At 45.8% G+C, this 18,568-nt stretch overlaps 1 protein-coding gene across 4 annotated transcripts in view; it reads right to left on the minus strand.

Moving 5' to 3' along the window:
* LOC119976142 (NACHT, LRR and PYD domains-containing protein 3-like) overlaps nucleotides 1-17,813 on the minus strand; it is a 41,025-nt gene extending 23,212 nt beyond the window's left edge. For 3 of the 4 annotated variants that reach the window (XM_038816340.1, XM_038816337.1, XM_038816339.1), the window contains exons 1-5: nucleotides 17,679-17,813; nucleotides 13,421-13,501; nucleotides 9,617-9,754; nucleotides 4,616-4,660; nucleotides 1,190-2,996 (exon numbers count right to left, since the gene is read on the minus strand). In XM_038816340.1, the coding sequence (XP_038672268.1) occupies nucleotides 1,190-2,996; nucleotides 4,616-4,660; nucleotides 9,617-9,754; nucleotides 13,421-13,430 (2,000 nt within the window). In that variant the 5' untranslated portion in view covers nucleotides 13,431-13,501; nucleotides 17,679-17,813. The remainder of the gene's footprint in view (nucleotides 1-1,189; nucleotides 2,997-4,615; nucleotides 4,661-9,616; nucleotides 9,755-13,420; nucleotides 13,502-17,678) is intronic. The other variant, XM_038816338.1, reaches the window with a different exon arrangement.
* Between the last annotated feature and the right edge of the window lie 755 nt (nucleotides 17,814-18,568).

An 18,568-nucleotide genomic window follows, 5' to 3' on the forward strand; every position in this document is an offset into this window, starting at 1 on the left:
ATCCCACCCAGTCCCACAGTGTGAAAGGACAGTGTCTGACCCACTGCCCCACCCAATCCCAGAGTGTGAAAGGACAGTGTCTGACCCACTATCCCACCCAGTCCCACAGTGTGAGAGGACAGTGTCTGACCCACTGTCCCACCCAGTCCCAGAGTGTGAAAGGACTGTTGGGTTAAATAGATCTTGAATGCAGTGCACCAACTGGTACATTGAAAAACCCAGAAGAATTAGAGAATCATATTTGAATAAACGAGATTAAATTATTTAAAAGTGTACCAGACCTAAAAGGATACTGCAGTCCTTGGCCCTGCACCGGGTCGGAGAATCCCCTGGGTGAGGCGCGAATTCCGCCCCGCCGCCCCAATGCCAGCTTCCCTATTCTCCAGCGCCATTTTTCAGGCGCCAGCGGGATTTCCGCCATACCGGTCGGGGGTAGTTGACAGCGGCCCGCACGGCGATTCTCCGAGTGGCCGATGAGTTTTGCCCAGTCCCGCCGGCGTGGATTACTCACCTCACACAAGGAGGGACATGGCAGGTAAGTATGCGTGTGCTGTCCTGGGGAGGGGGGATCCGACCCCGGGAGGGGGGGGTGGGGTGGCATGGTGACCTGGTCCGCAATTGTGGCCTACCACTGCGAATGGGCAGGTTCCGTGGGGGCCTTCTTTCCTCCGCGCCGGGCCCCTATAGGGCTCCGCCATATTGGCCGGGGGCCGCCGCGGAGAAGGGAACCCCCGCGCATGCACGGAAATACTCCGGCCGTTCCACAGATGCGCAAACTCGCACCGGTCCTTCGGCACCGGCTGGTGCTGCGGGAACCACTCCGGCGTCAACCTAGCCCCCTAGAAAGGGGAGAATTCCTCATTTTCGGGGGCCGTTGACGCCGGAGTGGTTGGCGCCGGTTTTCACACCGGCTGGGGCCATAACCTCATTATTGGAGAATCCCGCCCCATATGTCCAGTCCAAAAGACAAATAACTGTCACTTTGCTCATACCATGAACTGACCACCCGATTCTCCCTTCAACACTCTCTCTAGACATTCGGTCATATTGTCAGCAATGTTATCCTGAATCTGAACTGTTTGTGCATCTTTCCTCTTCTACCTTTGAGCTTAAAGTAGCATTTAAAATTCCTTTGTCATAGAAAAATAATAAAATGAACTCTCCTCTTCTTTTATGACCAAGTACTTACGTTATTTTTTCAAAGGATTTAACAACTGGTAATAGTCTTTTCAATCCATCTGGTGATATCCTGTATTTGGATAAATGGAATTCTTTTCTGTCCATATCTGATGTTTTAAGGATGAAGGCCAAAGCTGAATAATCAGCCAGCGATAGTTTTTTGGAGGACAAGACTCCCTGATGGAGGGATTCATTCATCTCCCTCACTACTGACTTGTCATCCAACTCAGTTAGACAGTAGAACAGATTGATGCACCTCTCTGGAGGGATGTCTGTATGTAGCAGCTTCTTTATGTAACTTATGGTGTTCTCAAGATCACATTTCTGTTCTTCCACGTGGGTTAGGAGACCCTGCAGGCACTTCTGAATCCTTCTCCTTCCCAAGCCACAGAGAAACTGGAGAAACAGATCCAAGTGGCCTGTGTGACTCTTAACCACTTCACTGCAAGCACTTTTACAAATCTGAAAGAAGGTGGGCTTTGAAAAGATCTCCCAGGTCCGCGCAAGCAAGTTACATGTCATCAGGTTCCGCTTCTCATTGTGGTAGGTTACAAAAATGTAGAGAGCAGCAAAATACTCTTGGACCGTGGCATGAACAAAAGAGTAGACCCGCCTCTGATAAAGTGCAGAGTGCTCGATGTAATACTCTCTGCAGAACCCACCACAGATCGATGAGATATCAATATTGAAGGTTTTAAAATCCTCCTCATAAAAGATAAAGGTGCGAGACTTCAGATACTGGAACGCGAGCTTGCCCAGATTGAGCAAAGCCCTTTGATCTGACTGGAGTAACTCGCAGGACTTCTCAATCTTTTCCTTTCCGTGGCCACGGTGCTTGTGGTGGTATGTTACCATGACAACCAGAAAGTTGGTGTAAACCTCAGTTACTGTGTTACCTTTAAATTCCTCAACACATGATGACTCCAAGACATGTTCCAAGACAGTGGCGAGGATCCAGCAAAAAGCAGGCACATAGCACATCATCCAAAGGCTACTTTGCCTCTTCACCATGGTAATGACTTTCTCTGCCAGTTGGCTGTCTTGGCATTTCCTCCTGAAATATTCTTCCTTTTCCTCATCTTGGAATCCCTGTATTTCTGTCACTCTGTTCACGTAGCAGGATGGAATTTGGTGCATTGACGATGGCCGTGTTGTTATCCAAATTGATGCTGATTGGAGGAGGTTGCCTTTGATGAGGTTGGTCAATAATGATCGGAGGGGCACTGGCTTCGTAATATCGCAGCAGACAGGGTTACTTTCAAACTCCAAGGAAAATCGGCTTTCATCCAGCCCATCAAAAATAAACAGGGAGCGGGCAGAGTCCTTTGGGTAAACTTCGCCCATTTGCTCCATGTGTGGGTAATGTTGTTGCACCAGTTGCACAAGACTCATGCTTTCCTCAGAAATAAGATTGAGCTCACAGAATGGAAAGACAAACACAAAATCATACTTCTGGTGTGTTTCCGACATTGCCCAGTCAAAGAGGAACTTCTTTACGTAAATCGTCTTCCCAATGCCCGCGATCCCACGGGTAATGACCACTCTCGGTTGCCGTTGCCCGTCCATGGATCTGAAAATGTCCCTGTGCTTCATAGATTTAAAGGTTGTCTTGCCAGGTCTAGGTGAGGATGATCCAATCTCTGTCACCTCGTGCTCCGTGTGAAGCTCATCACATTTGCCATCGGTGATCCAGAGGTTCGTGAACCTCTGAAGGAGACAGACACGCTCCCCCGCAGTAGACGTGTATTCGGTAATGTATTCAAGTTTTTCCTTCAGGATCTTTTTATGACGATTTATCAGTTGATCATATGATTCTCCTGTAAGTAAAATAGGGAGAAGATTTAACATTCTATTTACATCCCTACGCAGGCAAATTTGTGCTAATCTGAGCAACCAACGTCAATACTTAAAAATTGAATTCTACAGAGTAAAGCAGTCCCACCACTCTCAGATCAGTCCCACCACTCTCAGATCAGACACCAAATGGGTTTCATACAGAGAAAACCCTCCCCTGCACAATCCATCAAACAGTCCCAGGGCAAATATCCATGGCATCACAATATACTGGAACATACAAATGCTATTTTTGTGCCATGCGATATTTCCATTTGCTCGATAGACATTCTTGTGTATTCTCACAATTTCAGTTTCAGTGACAATAAATAGCATTGGTGTGGACAACGTCATGCTGTCAACTGCAATGTAAATTGGATTGAGAACATTAAAACTGATGCTTGTTGGCATGAAAAGGAGATATTTCTTCTATTATGTGGGGCAGTTTCAAACCCAGGATGTAGAGCTGCAAGGACAATGTCCAATCCTTGATACCATGTCATCCATGAACATGAAAGGACACCATGGCATCCAGTCCCAGAGTGTGAAAGCATATTATATTACTAGAATTTTGTGCTCAATAGTTTTACAGCTGCCTTTGTCTATGAAGAGGATTTCTTTCAGACTATATTTTTCTTGTTCCGTGTATCAAGCAAATGGAAATATCACACTGACACAGAAGTAGCATTTGTATGTTCCAGTATATTGTGATTCTGTGGCAAATTAACCCATTCTTGGATAAATGAGAAGCATTGCCAGATTGTTAACTGTCACAGTGTTGACCATGACATATTTCATTGTGAGAGGGTGCATTGTCAGAGGGTTCACTGTTAATGAAAGCACTGCCAAAGAAGACACTCCATAGAGTTCATAGAATCCCTACAGTGCAGAAGGAGACCATTCAGCCCCATTGAGTCTGCACCGACCCTCCAAACGAGCACCCCGACCAGGTCCACCCCCTTCCCTATCCCCTTAACACCACCTAACCTACACATCTCTGGACACTAAGGAGCAATTTAGCAAGGCCAATCAATCCACCAAACGTACACATCTTTGGACTGTTAGAAAAAACCTGGTAAGAAGTCTTACAACACCTGGTTAAAGTCCAACAGGTTTGTTTCAAACACTAGCTTTCGGAGCACTGCTCCTTCCTCAGGTGAATGTTCATTCTCATTGTAAGACTTCTTACTGTGCTCACCCCAGTCCAACGCCGGCATCTCCACATCATCTCCACATCAGAAAAAACCTGAGCACCTGGAGGAAACCCATGCAGACACGGGGAGAATGTGCAAACTCCACACAGTCACCCAAGACCGGAATTGAACCCAGATCTCTGGTGCTGTGAAGCAGCAGTGCTAACTACTATGTCACTCTGCCACCCACAAGTTTTTGGAGGAAATGAAAAATATCACTATCAAGGAGGTTTGATTGGTTTGTTCTTGTAGAAACTCTGATCTGCATTCAGAGCGCTGTTGCCTCCTGACAACTTGTTTTGGGAACGGGGAGTTCATTGGATTATCTGATTGACTCTTCAACATGAAATCTATTAGCAATGCATTTGATTTGTAACAAATTGGTACTTCACTACTCATTAATTATTTACCAGTTAGGGCAGAAGCGGGTAAAGCCAAGCAGCGAAAATATCGACCTGGAATCAAAAGCAGACAAGTTTGATGTTAAGCTCAAGTGTTTCATTGGAATTACTTTTACATAAAACTATTATATTTTGGAAAAAAGAAAATATTGAACTCTCTCATAATCTACTTTAATCCTTCTCAAGACCTTCAAACAGTGGGATTCTACACCTCCCTCAGTCTTCTCTTACTCCTAACTTTCAAATTTTAAAACAAGAAGTTACTTTTTCTTCTTTGTCCATAAAACACTGGGATAACTTTCACAAATTTAGCTTTGTTGGCTGGACAGCAGGGGTGGGATTCTCCACTACCCGGCGGGGCGGGCGGTCCCGGTGCCGAGGAGTGGCGTGAACCACTCTGGCGTCAGGCCGCCAGGAAGGTCCTCCGCACCTTCAGGGGCTAGGCCAGCGGCGGCGGGGTTGGCGCTGCGCCAACCATCGCGGAAGGGACTTGACGCTGCACCAACCGGCGCTGAAGGGCTGCCGCCAGCCGGTGCAAGTTGGAGCATGCGTGGGAGTGCCAGCGTGTGCGCAGGGGGGCTTGTCTCTGCACCGGCTATGGCTGGGGTCCATAGCAGCCGGTGCGGAGGGAAAGAATACCCCCACGTCACAGGCCCGTCCGCGTATCAGTGGGCCCCGATAGAGGGCCAGGCCACCGTGAGGGCACCCTCCAGGGCCAGATGCCCCCATGCCCCCCCGAGGACCCCGGAATCCGCCTGCAGAGCCAATTGCCGCCGGTAAGTACCAGGTCTAATTCACGCCGGCGGGAGCGTCGCGATTCCCGCCCCCGCCAATACTCCGGCGCCGGAGAAGTCGGCAGCCGGCGGAGGCGGGATTCATGCCTCACCTCCCGGCGATTCTCAGGCCCAGCGGGGGATCGGAGAATCCCGCCCCTGGGTCGTGATGCAGAGCGAGGCCAACAGCGCGAGTTCAATTCCCTTACTGACTTAGGTTATTCGTGAAGGGCCCACCTTCGCAACCTTTCCCCTCCCCTGAAGTGTGGTGACCCTCAGATTAAATCACCACCAGTCAGCTCACCCCTCAAAGGGGAAAGCATCCTATAGCCGTCTGGGACTATGGCAACTTTATTTGCTACAGTCTTAACAGCCATTTCCTTTCCTAGTGCTACCTTTCCTGCTACTGCAATTGGTCTCCCATTTAATTTCCAGCAATCTGCCCAAATATCTCCCACCGTGTTACAATGGAAATGTTTAGGCTTCGTAATGCCACTTCATGTTTATTTTCTGACCTGAGGAGAAATGTCTTGACTATTCTCAACAGTCCCTTCTCTTCCTTGGATTCCTACTGTTTTCTCACCTTCTTATTTTCTAACTCTCAGGTTTATGAGCATGACAAGGAAAAAAAATATTCTTTGGACCAGCTCGTAGTCATCTACTTGTTAGCTTCCTACCTAGCAGTTTTAACTTTTTGTTCCTCCAAATTAGTTTTTGACACTGCAGGCAATGAATATTTAAATTCTTCCAAAAGAATCACTTCCCTAAGGGCTTTGTATGTTGCCTCCATCCATAATACTATATCTAATGGTCAAAATTACTTTGGTTTACTCTCTTGAATTCAATATAGGTCTGTCCAGGCTGTTGCCTTGCATTTTGAAACTTCTGCCTATAGGCCTCAGGAGGCAATTCATACGCTTTCATCACTATATCACACTCTACAGATATCTCTTCTGACAATGATACACTTTACAAGTCCTAACAATGAAGTTACTCTATAATAGCAATGTCCAAATTATTTCTGGCCATTTCATCTGTTTTACTATTTTCTCAAATGAATTGAAAAACACCATACTTTTCAAGAGCTTGTACAAATTTAAACATCTCCCCACTGGGTTCTGATCTGGAAGTAAATCCTTCCTCGTCTTCCTCCTGTGAATGTTTTTTAATTGGCATTTTAAGCTGAAATTCTCTTTCTCTCTCTTTTTCTCTTTCCTCCTTTGCTAACTTCCCCTCTTCCAATTTCCTTTCCTGCGTGCTTTCCCTCTCCTGCTTTTCTCTTTCCTTTTCTTCCTCCATTGCAAGTTTCTTCATTTATATTTCTCTTTCTATCTCTATTTTCACTTGTAACTGAATTTTAGCCTATTCAATGACCATACCATTTGGAGAACACGGGGCAGGGTTCTCTCAGCCCACGCTGTTTCGGAGAATGGCAGGGGATGGACCGAGTGGCCACCCAAAAAAGCCCAAGTCCCACCTGCGCCGTTCACATCCAGTCCTACCCGGCAGGATCTCGCCGTCCATCCTTCGGGGTGGCCTGGTGGGGGGTTCGGACCCTGGGGGGGGGGAGGCTTCCACCGTGGCCTGGCCTGCAATCAGGGACTACTGACTGGCGGGCCCGCCTCTCCTAGTGGGGGCCTCTTTTGCTCCACCCCTGTAGCCCTACGCCATGTTGCGCCCGGGTCATCTCCAGTTTTTACAACGGCGTCAACAATCTGCCGTCAGATGGGAGAATCCCACCCACGATCGCTCAGGTATCCTTTGCAATTTCAAATGCTAAGCTCTGCTCTTACTTATGTCAGCTTTCCGGGGCCCTATGGGTAATTCTAACTGCAATTGATCTGCCAATTCCATTAACGGACTCTTGGTTACTTTTTGTAAACCAGTCAGATTTACATCTTCAAACTTTGGAAAAATCTTCGCAATTTCCATTGCTATTCTGGATTTCAACCGGTATACTATATTATATCTCACAGCAACTCAAATTTCTAAGTCCAATATCTCCAAGTATTTTTTTTAAGGGTTCACAAATCCCACCTTATAACAATATCTCCCTGGCCAAGTTTTACTATTCGGCAACAGAAACTCGTTTTCTGTGTTTCAAAGTATCCCGACAAATTATTTATTAATCAGCATCCAATAACCTGTTCTCTACTTTCCAAATCCAAAAGCCCCCACTTTTATTACAATCCCAGATGATCTTACTACGGGACAGTCAGACCCCAGAATGGAATCCTGGCTCAATAGACAGTAACTTTTATTTTCTGTTTAGAGGTATGAATAAACGGAAGCACAGGATTTCCAAATAATTTTTAATTAAAAATTCAATCTCTCCTTTCAGTCTTCCTCTGCCTTGGATTACCATGTCCAGTATCTCCAAGTACTTTTTTATTAAGGGTTTACAGATCCCACCTTATAACAATATCTTCCAGACCAAGTTTTACTACTCAAGCTTCTACACAATCTCTCAGGTGCCCAGCCATGCCAGCACAACACTGCTGCTTTATGGGCTGTGTTAAGATGCCAGCAAAATTTTATAGAATCAGAGAATTTACAGTGCAGAAGGAGGCCATTCGGCCCATCAGGTCTGCACCAGCCCTTGGAAAGAGTACCTTATTTAAGCCCACGCCTCCACCTTTTCCCCATAAGCCAGTAACCCCACCTAACCTTTTGGACACTGAGGGGCAATTTAGCATGGCCAATCCACCTAACATCTTTGGACTGTGGGAGGAAACCGGAGCACATGGAGTAAACCCACGTAGACACAGGGAGAAAGTGCAAACTCCACACAGTCACCCGAGGCCGGAATTGAACCCAGGACGCTGGAGCTGTGAGGCAGCAGTGCTAACCACTGTACCACCGTGACACTCTTTTACATTACCTCGTATGTTTGACTTTGCACTTAAAATCTGGTTCATGCAGCTGTTTCTTTAACACGGTGCACATTCTCTGCTTTTTATTTTAACTTCACCCAACAGGACCTAGTTCACTTCTTTTCTTTTAACTTGACTGACTTCCTGAGGTATATATTTTGTCCCAACTCCCTTGTTTTTGAATTTTCTTTTGTTCTTTGAGAAGCCTGCTCCATGCAGCTCCCTGGTTCTGTCCAGCTTTTTCTGGGTCCAGCTTGAAACTAAACTCAAAAGTTCTATCTAAGTTAGGTTTAATGGCTTAGCCACAGCCTAGTTTTTCTTTTAAACCCTGTTTACTTTCACGTCATAAACCCTTTAATGACAATGCAGGTACCTTTTTAAAGTGACTAAAACCCACAGTCATGCAGGGACCTTTCTGCATCGTCGCTCCAAAAAAGCATTATGACTTAGTTCCATTCCCCTGCCTTTTCCCCAAAACCCTACACATTGTTTCTATTCAAGTAATCATCTAATGCCCTCTTGAATGCCTTGATTGAACCTGCCTTCACCATACTTCCAGGAAGTACATTCTAGACCTGGATCACTCACAGAAAAAGATTTTTCTCACATCACATTTGCTTCTTTTGTAAATCATTTTAAATCTGTGGCCTCTCGTCCTTGATCCCTTTCCAAACAGGAACACTTTCTCCCTATTTATCTTGTCCAGCTCCCTCAAGAGTTTGAACGTCTCGATCAAATCTCCTCTTAGCTTTCTTCTCTCCACGAAGAATAGTCCCAGCCGCTCCAATCTATCCTCACAACTCAAGTTTCTCATCTCTGGAGCCATTCTTGGAAACCTCTTCTGCACTCCAATACATTCACATCCTTCCTATGGTGTGGTGCCGCGGACGGTACTCAATATTCCAGCTGAGGTCTAACTGGTGTCTTGCATAAGTTCAGCATAACTTCCTTGCTCTTGTCCTCTATGCCCATTGATAAAACTCAGAATACTTTATGCTTTATAAACTGATCTCTCCACCTGACCTGCCACATTCAATAATATACACATATATACCCAGGTCCCTTTGTTCCTGCACCCCCTTAAGAAACTTACTCCTTATTTTATATTGTCTTAGCAAGTTCTCCCTACCAAAATGCATCACCTCACACCTGGGACAGGATTTGAGCATTTCACCACATAAAATTAGTGCCTTTCCATAATGGGGCATTATGGAAAACACTGGTTAAGGTCTACAAAGGAAAAGTGGTCCAGAACCTTATAATTTCACACTGATTTAATAAAATCCGATAAGAATTATCCTTCCCCTGTTGTTGATGCTCATAGATTCTGCTGGTAGATACTTTCATCGTTTGTGCTATCTTACCTTCCAGGCTCCTCTTGCAAACTGTCTCCACATTGATTGTAATTGGCATGGAGTTGACAGTAGAATTCTCAATAACTGGTGAGATGATGCTGCTCCCAGTTTCTGCCTTCACCTTTGCACTGATCATTTGATTCCTCCCTAGACGAAAAGGAGGAACTACACTTATTGGATGAAAATGTTACAGCCTGTTACAGCTCCTAGACCCTGAAGGGGGTGTCCAGCGATGAGACCTTTTAAAACTGTTTTGAAACTAGATTGTTAAAACCTTTGTAAAACTAGTTTTACACAATTTAGTTTATTAAGGATTGAGATTAATTGTAGTAAGTGTACTTGGTAATCATTATTAACTATTAAACCTTTATTTTAGGACATAGCAGTAATTATCATGGAGCTCTAGCTACAAGCAGTGGCCACAATGCATGATGGGATTTAGGCTAGTTAACTTGCCCATGTTTTTGAGACACATGAGATGTGTGGTCAGCAGATTACGTAGCAAACAAGTTTTATCAGTGGCCCCATTATCCTTTGAAACAATCTATGAAGTGAAGAGGAAGCCACTTCTAATATCCTGTCCCTCTGAAACAATCCATGGAGTAAAGAGGATGCTAGTTCTGCCATCTTGTTCCTAATGAACAATGGATGGGCAGGATGTTAGGATGTGAAAAACTTAAATGGACATAAAACCTTTGGTAAACAACGGGTGACAGGATGAGGCTAGATTATGGGTTGATCACAATTTTATTGGATGAGTTTGAATAAAACAGCATCAGGGGTGGGCGTTTGATTTTTGGAAATTGTATAATTGATGTGTTTTTATCAGTGTTCAGCAGATCGATTTTGGCATTATCCAGGTCCATCTCTTGTGCAAATGAAAATAAGCTTGGAATAATAAAAAGCCATCTTATCCAAGATTGTTGTGTGTCTGCTCTGTTTATTAAGCTAAGGCCTAACAATAAGGGACAAATTAAACGTTAAGGCTGGCTCAATACTCAGGCCTTGGAAAACGCTCCTACAGGCCCTGCCCCGAGCTGGCTCTGGATCCATATTTACCAGCCATTGTCTCATACTTCACCTGAGTGGATAATAACTCATGTATAATCTATTAAATAATTGAAGGGTACCATGGTACCCAATACCCACTTTTTATCCAGTACCCACATCAACAAGTTTTCATAAGGCTTTGGCACCAGTATTGGAAAAAGAAGGATTTGCTCTGTTGCGGGAGGCTTCACGTTAATGATGATGGTGTCAGTGTTCTGATTAATCAAATAGTTAGGTGAATTGAGAGGTCTTCAAAATAATTAGCAGATCGGGGCAGAGAGATTGTTGAGGTGAAAGCAAATTTGGAAAGTTAAAAAGAAAGGATGCAGGATTCTGCATTAGCCGACACTGAAACCGGGAAATCCAATTGAGCGGAGAATAGTTTCTGATGCCAAAATCGTGACATGTGCCGATTTGATGCCAAATCGCGATTCTCTGTCACCTCGAAAACGGCGTCAATGTATTTCACTCCGCACGTGCAGTAGACACAGTTTGCATATCATTAGCGGATCGACCAGGTATTCTCCCGGGCCTCCGCGTTTCTCTGGGTCCGATGGGGCGAGTTCCCGACAGCACGGTTCACATGTGCTTTTAAAAATTGTGAAAGCAGCGTGGCGGCTGCTGAGGGAGAGAGAGGGGGTACAGAAGGTGTCCAACATAGCCATAGTTTGCTGACAGTTATGCCGCTGGCTGGGGGGCTTCTGCCAGGGCAGGGGAGAGTAGTGGGTGGTGGCCAGGAGGTGGGCTGTGGGGTCAGGGTGGATGGGCATGGAGCACAATTGCCACAGCCAGCAAGGCAGTCATAGAGCTGTGTACACTGCTAACAGCCCACTTTGAACTGGTGCCACGGTTCGTATATCTTTTTCTAGTCCGAAAGGAAACCATTTACCACCATTCTGTTTCCTGTCTATCAACCAACTTGGTAACTATGTTGCTATGGTCCTTTATATGGCCATTCACTTTGCTGGCAAGTCTGTTGTGCAGTACTTTATCAAGCACTTTTTAGAAGTCTATGTACACCAATTCAACTGCATGAACCTCATCAACCCTCTCTGATACGGAACTACTCAATGATTTTGTTGACCAAGTTTCAAAATAATGCTCAACTTAAATTTACACGGGAAAGCTTACTCATATATATGCATGGTTTATTAATTATTTTGAAGACCTCTCAATTCACTTAACTATTTGACCACCCTCTAGGGCACTCCCCTGGGTGCCCTCTGGCCCCAGGCGATCCATCAATTCTATGGGTGCACTTCACAACAGTGTCATCTTTTTGGCTGGGATAAGTGTGTGAGGGGAGTGTAATGTGTATGTGCGGCTACAGCTTGTCAGCCGCCTGAGTGTCAATCAAGGAGCCGGTGAATCCCGCACCGTTTTTCATGAGAGTCAATTGTGTTCCACGTGGCATTGATGTCAGACCCTTAATAGTAGTGGAATCGGTGCAGGTGTGGTGCAGATTTTTCTGTTGTGAAAGTCCATGGATTCTCCTTTGGCGTCAACACTTAGTCTCATAAACAAAGAATCCCGCCCAGGTTCTCTTTAAGTAGAAAGCTACTACACAAGATGAATGCTCATGGCGTTTGAGGTAGTGGGGTGGCGAGTGGTGGATTGGCTATATTGTCATAGATAGAGGATTGGCTGACAGTAAACAAAGTTGGGATCATTTTTGGCTCGGCCCTCTGTAACAAATGGAGACAGAGATCAGTGCTGGGTCTCACTGATTTATAACTTGTATTAATGACTTGGATTGTCGTATTCAATATTTTCCCCGCTTCTTGACTGTGATAGAGAAATACAAACATGATTCATTAGGTAAGCAAAACTGAACTTTATTTCCGAATTAGAACTGACTGCTAGCAGTAATGGCTGAGACTTTAAGTCGGAAGGCAGTCAAAAACAAACTGCTGAGTCCGTCCCAAGTCTGCGATAGTACAGAAGAATAAGGCGATTTTTATACATTATAGGATCAAGATAACATGAATACAACTTGGTCAGGAATTTAATCGAAAGTAAAACATAAGTAATAATCGTTACAATGGCGTCACCTTGCTGACCTTTAGGGGAATGGAGTTTCATATCATTATCTTGTCTTTGTTTTAAGAACAAGACAAATTTGTTTACGAACAGGAAGAGACAGCTTTTTAGCTTGGTATTTATTGAGACTGCTTCTAGGTTCATAACGAACAAGCCTTATCTTAGAATTTCAGTCACCCAGTTCTCAGGTCATGCTGACCTCGGCTGTATCTGTGTATTTTGTATCTGTGCCTTAGGTTTAATTCAATTGTACCAAGAAGACTTGACTAGTTTTCCCATCATGCCATTATTTGCTTCACACAATACCGCAGGATGATGGGACATAGAGCATTGCAGTCAAATTTATTAATCATTCAAAGGTAATAGGAAAGAAAATTGCGAAGAGAACATAAAGGGTTGAATTTTGTCTTCAGTTTAGGCAGCATGAGTTGGTCCACTTCCTGACATTGTGTTCTGAACTTCACCTGGTACTTTTACCTGGTACTTTTGTCTCTGAGAATTGTGTGTGGGCGTGGGTTGGGGTTGCCATCTCCTGAAACAGGCCTAAGATGGAAATAGAAGTAAGTGGAAGCCAAGGCCTACCTCCATTTAATGGGGCTTTGGTTCTATTCAGTTAGGCCCTCCGGCCCTTATCCCGGCTTCCTGCTCCACGGCCGCTTCCCCATCCTCCATGGCACCGCTGTAACCTGTCTTATCATTTTTGTGCTTCAGTGTAACACTTACCCATTGCCATGATGACAAGCTTTTTTTTAAAGAGGTATCTTCAGTCACCTGCTTGAGCTATGATGATCTGACACTGTTGAACTGTGGAATACAACCATGCATATATGTGAGTAAGCTTTCCCGTGTAAATTTAAGTTGAGCAGATTATTTTGAAACTTGGTCAACAAAATCATTGAGTAGTTCCGTATCAGAGAGGGTTAATGAGGTTAATGCAGTTGAATTGGTGTACATGGACTTCTAAAAAGTGTTTGATAAAGTACTGCACAACAGACTTGCCAGCAAAGTGAATGGCCATATAAAGGACCATAGCAACATAGTTACCAAGTTGGTTGATAGACAGAAACAGAATGGTGGTAAATGGTTTCCTTTCGGATTAGAAAAAGATATGATAGTGTTCGTTAGGTGCTTTTTTTAAAAATCTACGCCAAGACCTGGAAAACTGGGCAAAGTTTCAAAATTTGCAGGTGACACAGAACTTCGAAATTTTCTGTTCTTTGAGGAGGATAATGATAGACTTCAAGAGGACACAGACAAGCTGGTGGAAAAGCCAGGCACATGGCACATGTTGCAATCCCAGCTGATGTCATAACTGGACAGGAAAGCTTCAAAAATCATGAATTTATCTTTACGCTGCTTTGTTCCCAAGATAAGTTCCTTCTTTGTAGGCTGTTAACCAGAGATCCTGAAGTTTGGTACAGAGCTAACACTAGCACTGCTTTGTCCTGCCGTGAACTCTCCTGAGCAGATCTGTCCAGCAGATTCAGTGAGAGCCTGGCAAGTAGGTACACTGCCTGTTTGTGTCTCTGGTTGTCTCTTTCTTGTACAAAACTGTTCATCGTCACAGTCCTCTTGCCTTGCTTGCTAGCCAATCACACCTCATTTGGACACATTTTTTTCCTTTGCTATGCCCATTAACACACTCTTTGGCTGATACATCATGAAATAATTTTGTTGATAAATTTTCCCTATCACAGAGCTTTTCTTCCATTCTTCCTGCTGCTTCCATCCCACTCGCGTTCACTGATGTTAAAAGCTATTACATTTCATCTCTATTCAGTTCTGATGAAAGGTCATCTTGACTGGAAACGTTAACTCTGTTTTTCCCCACAGCTGCTGCCTGATTTGTTGAATATTTTGAGCATTTCTTTTTAATAAAGCTCTTACAGTTTCATTGGGAAGACATTTGAATATATGAAATTAGGGTTATGAGAAGCGGCTTGAGATATGAAGATGTTTGCCAAATTTTTGAGGATGTAACCATTACAGTGGACAAAAGAGAATGAGTAATATGCTTCGATTTTCAAAATACACTCAATAAGGTGACACACGGGATGGCACGGTGGTTAGCACTGCTGTCTCACGGCGCCGAGGTCCCAGGTTCGATCCCGGCCCCAGGTCACTGTCTGTGTAGAGTTTGCACATTCTCCTTGTGTCTGCGTGGGTCTCACCCCCACATCCCAAAGATGTGCACAGTAGATAGATTGGCTACGCTAAATTGCCCCTTAATAGGAAAAAAAAGAATAGGGGACGGGATTCTCTCAGCCTGGGGCCGGGCCGGAGAATTGCCGCGACTGGCGCGAATTGCGCCACGCCGCCCAGATGCCGGGACGTGATTCTCCTCAGAGCAGACAGCCGGGGCCGCTCTGCGGGACCCACCCCTGCGATTTTCATGGGAGGGGGGCCCGACCCTGGGGTGGGGGAGGGGGGCCTCCGTTGTGGCTTGGCCCGTGATCGGGGGCCATCAATCGGCAGGCCGGCCTCTCGGGCTGGGGGGGCTCCTTTCTTCCGCGCCGGCCCCTGTAGCCCTATGCCATGTTGCTTTGGGGCCGGCATGGAGATGGGAAGCACTGTGCATGCGCGGACCCCGCAGCGCCTGGTTGACGCTGGAATCAGCAGCTGGAGCGGCGTGGGTCGCTCCAGTGCTGTGCTGGCCCTGTAGGGGCCAGAATTGCTGATCCTGAGGCCACGTTCACACCTTCGCAAAAGACAACGGCGTTTCCAACGGCGTCAACACTTAGCCTCAGGATCAGAGAATCCCGCCCAGGGTACTTTACAGTTATATTTAAAAAAAATAAAGTGCCACACAAGATGCACAATAAGAGCTCATGGAGTTGTGGGCAACATAATAATATGGATTGATGATTGATTAACGTGCAAGAAGCAGAGAGCAGGTATAAATGTGGAATTTTCAAGTTGGCCAACCGTAACTAGGGGATCAGTGCTGAGGCCTTCGCTGTTTGCAATCTATATTAATGGCTTGGACAAAGAGACTGAGAGCAATGTATCTCAGTTTGCTGGCATTACAAAACTAGATGGGAATGTAAGCTCTTGGGTGGACACAAATGTATATGCAGGTTAAGTGAGTCGGGAACAAGATGCAGAACGAGAAATGTGATTGGCAGTAAGGACAGAAGAGTAGAATTTTTAAAAAAGGCGTGAAACCATTAATTGTTGGTGTTCAGAGATATTGGGGAGACACTCAAACACGGAACCCAGAAAGTTAGCATGCAGGTACAGCTAACTTTCTTTCTTTCTTCCCGTGTCTGCGCGGGTTTCCTCCCATGGTCCAGGGATGTGCGGACTGGGTGGATTGGCCACATTAAATTGCCCTTCATGTCCAGGGATGTGCAAGTTAGGTACGGGGATAGACTGGGAGTGGAGGGTCATGCAGACTCAATGGGCTGAATGTCCTCTTTCTGCACTGTTGGGATTCTATGGAAATGTTCTAAATTGGGGTGGGTGTAGTATGCAGCCTGCTTTTGATTTTTTTTTCCCCAATTAGGGGGCAATTTGGCGTGGCCAATCCGCCTACCCTGCGTGTCTTTGGGTTGTGGGAGTGAGACCCATGCAGGCGCGGGGAAGTGTGCAAACTTCACATGCACAGTGACCCGGGGCTGGGATCGAGCGGGGTCCTTGGTGCTGTGGTGCGGCGGTGCTAACCACTGTGCTACCTGCTTTTAATTCTGGCCTTTCACAGTGACATTTCCATGAATCTCCATAAATGTGAACCATTTACACCACTAAAATGAAACTCCACTTGAAACTAAATTTCTACAGTGAGCACAAATTTTAAAGAAAATCCTGTCAATGATTTAAAACCCCTTTAATTATCAGAAAGCTATTAAAATGAGTTCTCATTGGGCATATGTCTGCTATCTATTTGTGTGCAGGTTGGTTATTTATTTGTAATTCTGCTAATAATGAGATGGGGAAGTTGGGCATGTAGCTCATGGAGCTGGACAGACCTAATACCATTCACACTATTGCACTGTCCCAAAGTCATTGGGCGCAATTCTCCGCACTCACGACGGTGCGGAGAATAGCGGGGGTCGTAAATTTTTACGGCCACGCTAGTCCGACGCCCTCCCGCTATTCCCCCCCCCCCCCACGCCCGACACGAATCGCTGCCGCCGTTTTTTTACGGCGAGCAGTGATTCTCAGCTGGCCGATGGGCCGAATTCCAAGCCCTTTACGGCCGTTTTTACGAACGGCAAACACACCTGGTCTGGCCGTTCGTAAAAACGGCCGTAAAGTCCCGATCTTGGCAACCATGGCACCGATTGGCATTGGCACGAAATTCGTTAAGCCCGCGATGCCGGAGTTCACGGCCGTGGCATACTAGCCCCGACCGGGGACCAGAATCGGTTCCCGGTCGTGGAGGGGGAGGCTGGCGTCAAACCCGCCCGGTTTTGACGCCAGCCTTATGATTTCTCCCTGTCTGGGAGAATCGCGCCCATTGCATCTGATACCTGATCACAGACACAAAACATGAAGCAAAAGCAGCTTCTGAGTGAATTTGTTCTTAACCACACTTGTGCATTGTCTCTGATTGGGTGCAGTGAAATGATTTAAAGTGCTTGCGATCTGTTCCCCATTTTTGAGTTCTTGTCCAAGTTGAATTGTTCTATTTCCCATTTCATTTTTAGAAAAAAAATAATGTTATCCTTAGTTCAGGAGTGTATGGAGTACAGGAATAGTTAAGTTTTGCCACAATTGTACAGGGCTCTGCTGAGACCACAGTTGGAATACTGTGTACTGTTTTTGTCTCTATATTTATGGAAGAATATACTGACATTGGAGGTAGAATAGTGAAGGTTCACTAGAATAGTTCTGGGACTGTTGTCCTATGATGAGAGACTGAGTAATTTGAGTGTGATTGCATGTTTAATATACAGAAAGATAAGAATAGATATAATTTTAAAAACCACACAACATAGAATGAGTTACATAGATTGATCCAGAAATATTTTGTACTTACTTGCTTAACGATGATGAGCACTTCAGCCAGACCAATTCAGGGTGGGCGGGCGAAGAAATGTATTTGCTTTAGCAGGCACCAGAATCTTAAATCAAAAGACGGAGTTCCGGCATTGACGTTCTTACAGTTCCTGGAATTGCTCTGAAATACAGATAGAAAGTAAGCATCACTTCCTGCTTTCTTTATTAATCACTTCACTCAGAAGTGAATGCTTTCTACTGAATACACCCACACCCTCAAGAAATGTATTTCTAACATGGCAATAACATTTCATTTATTCACTGCTCTCAGTACCACAGATTCAGCAATCAAAAAGGAAAAAATGAGTCGCTGTGCGCCCTTATCCCTTTCTCTATCCACCACTGTCTATTTCATCTTACATATCTATTGTATTGCCTTACAATGTTGAATGCAAGTTGGTGCTTCCTGTATTGACCGATGTGGACATTCCAAAATGGTTTCCTGAGCCCATGTTATGATTTTCTTGGCATCCTTCCCCAGCGCCGGCCCTAGGGTTGCTGGCGCCCCGGGCAAGCTGAACTTCAGCGCCCTTCGGGGGCCGGGGGGGGGGGGCGGGGCCGAGGGGGGCGGGGCCGAGGGGGGGGCGGGGACAAGGGGGGACATAAGGGGGGGACGGAGGGGGAGGACGGAGGGGGGGGGGGGCAGACGGAGGGGGGGAGGGGGCCGCCCTGGGGAGGGCGGCCACCGCGCATGCGCTGGTTGGCACCGGCCCAACTGCGCATGCACGGGACCCGAGTCTCTGGCGCCCCCTAACACATGACGCCCCGGGCGACTGCCCGAGTTGCCGGTACCTTGGGCCGGCCCTGTCCTTCCCTTTCTGAAGACGCTGGGGTAGATTTTTCCATGGGTGCAAAAGAGTTTTGACAATC

This window comes from Scyliorhinus canicula, chromosome 13, assembly GCF_902713615.1.
Source record: "Scyliorhinus canicula chromosome 13, sScyCan1.1, whole genome shotgun sequence".
NCBI lineage: Eukaryota > Metazoa > Chordata > Chondrichthyes > Carcharhiniformes > Scyliorhinidae > Scyliorhinus > Scyliorhinus canicula.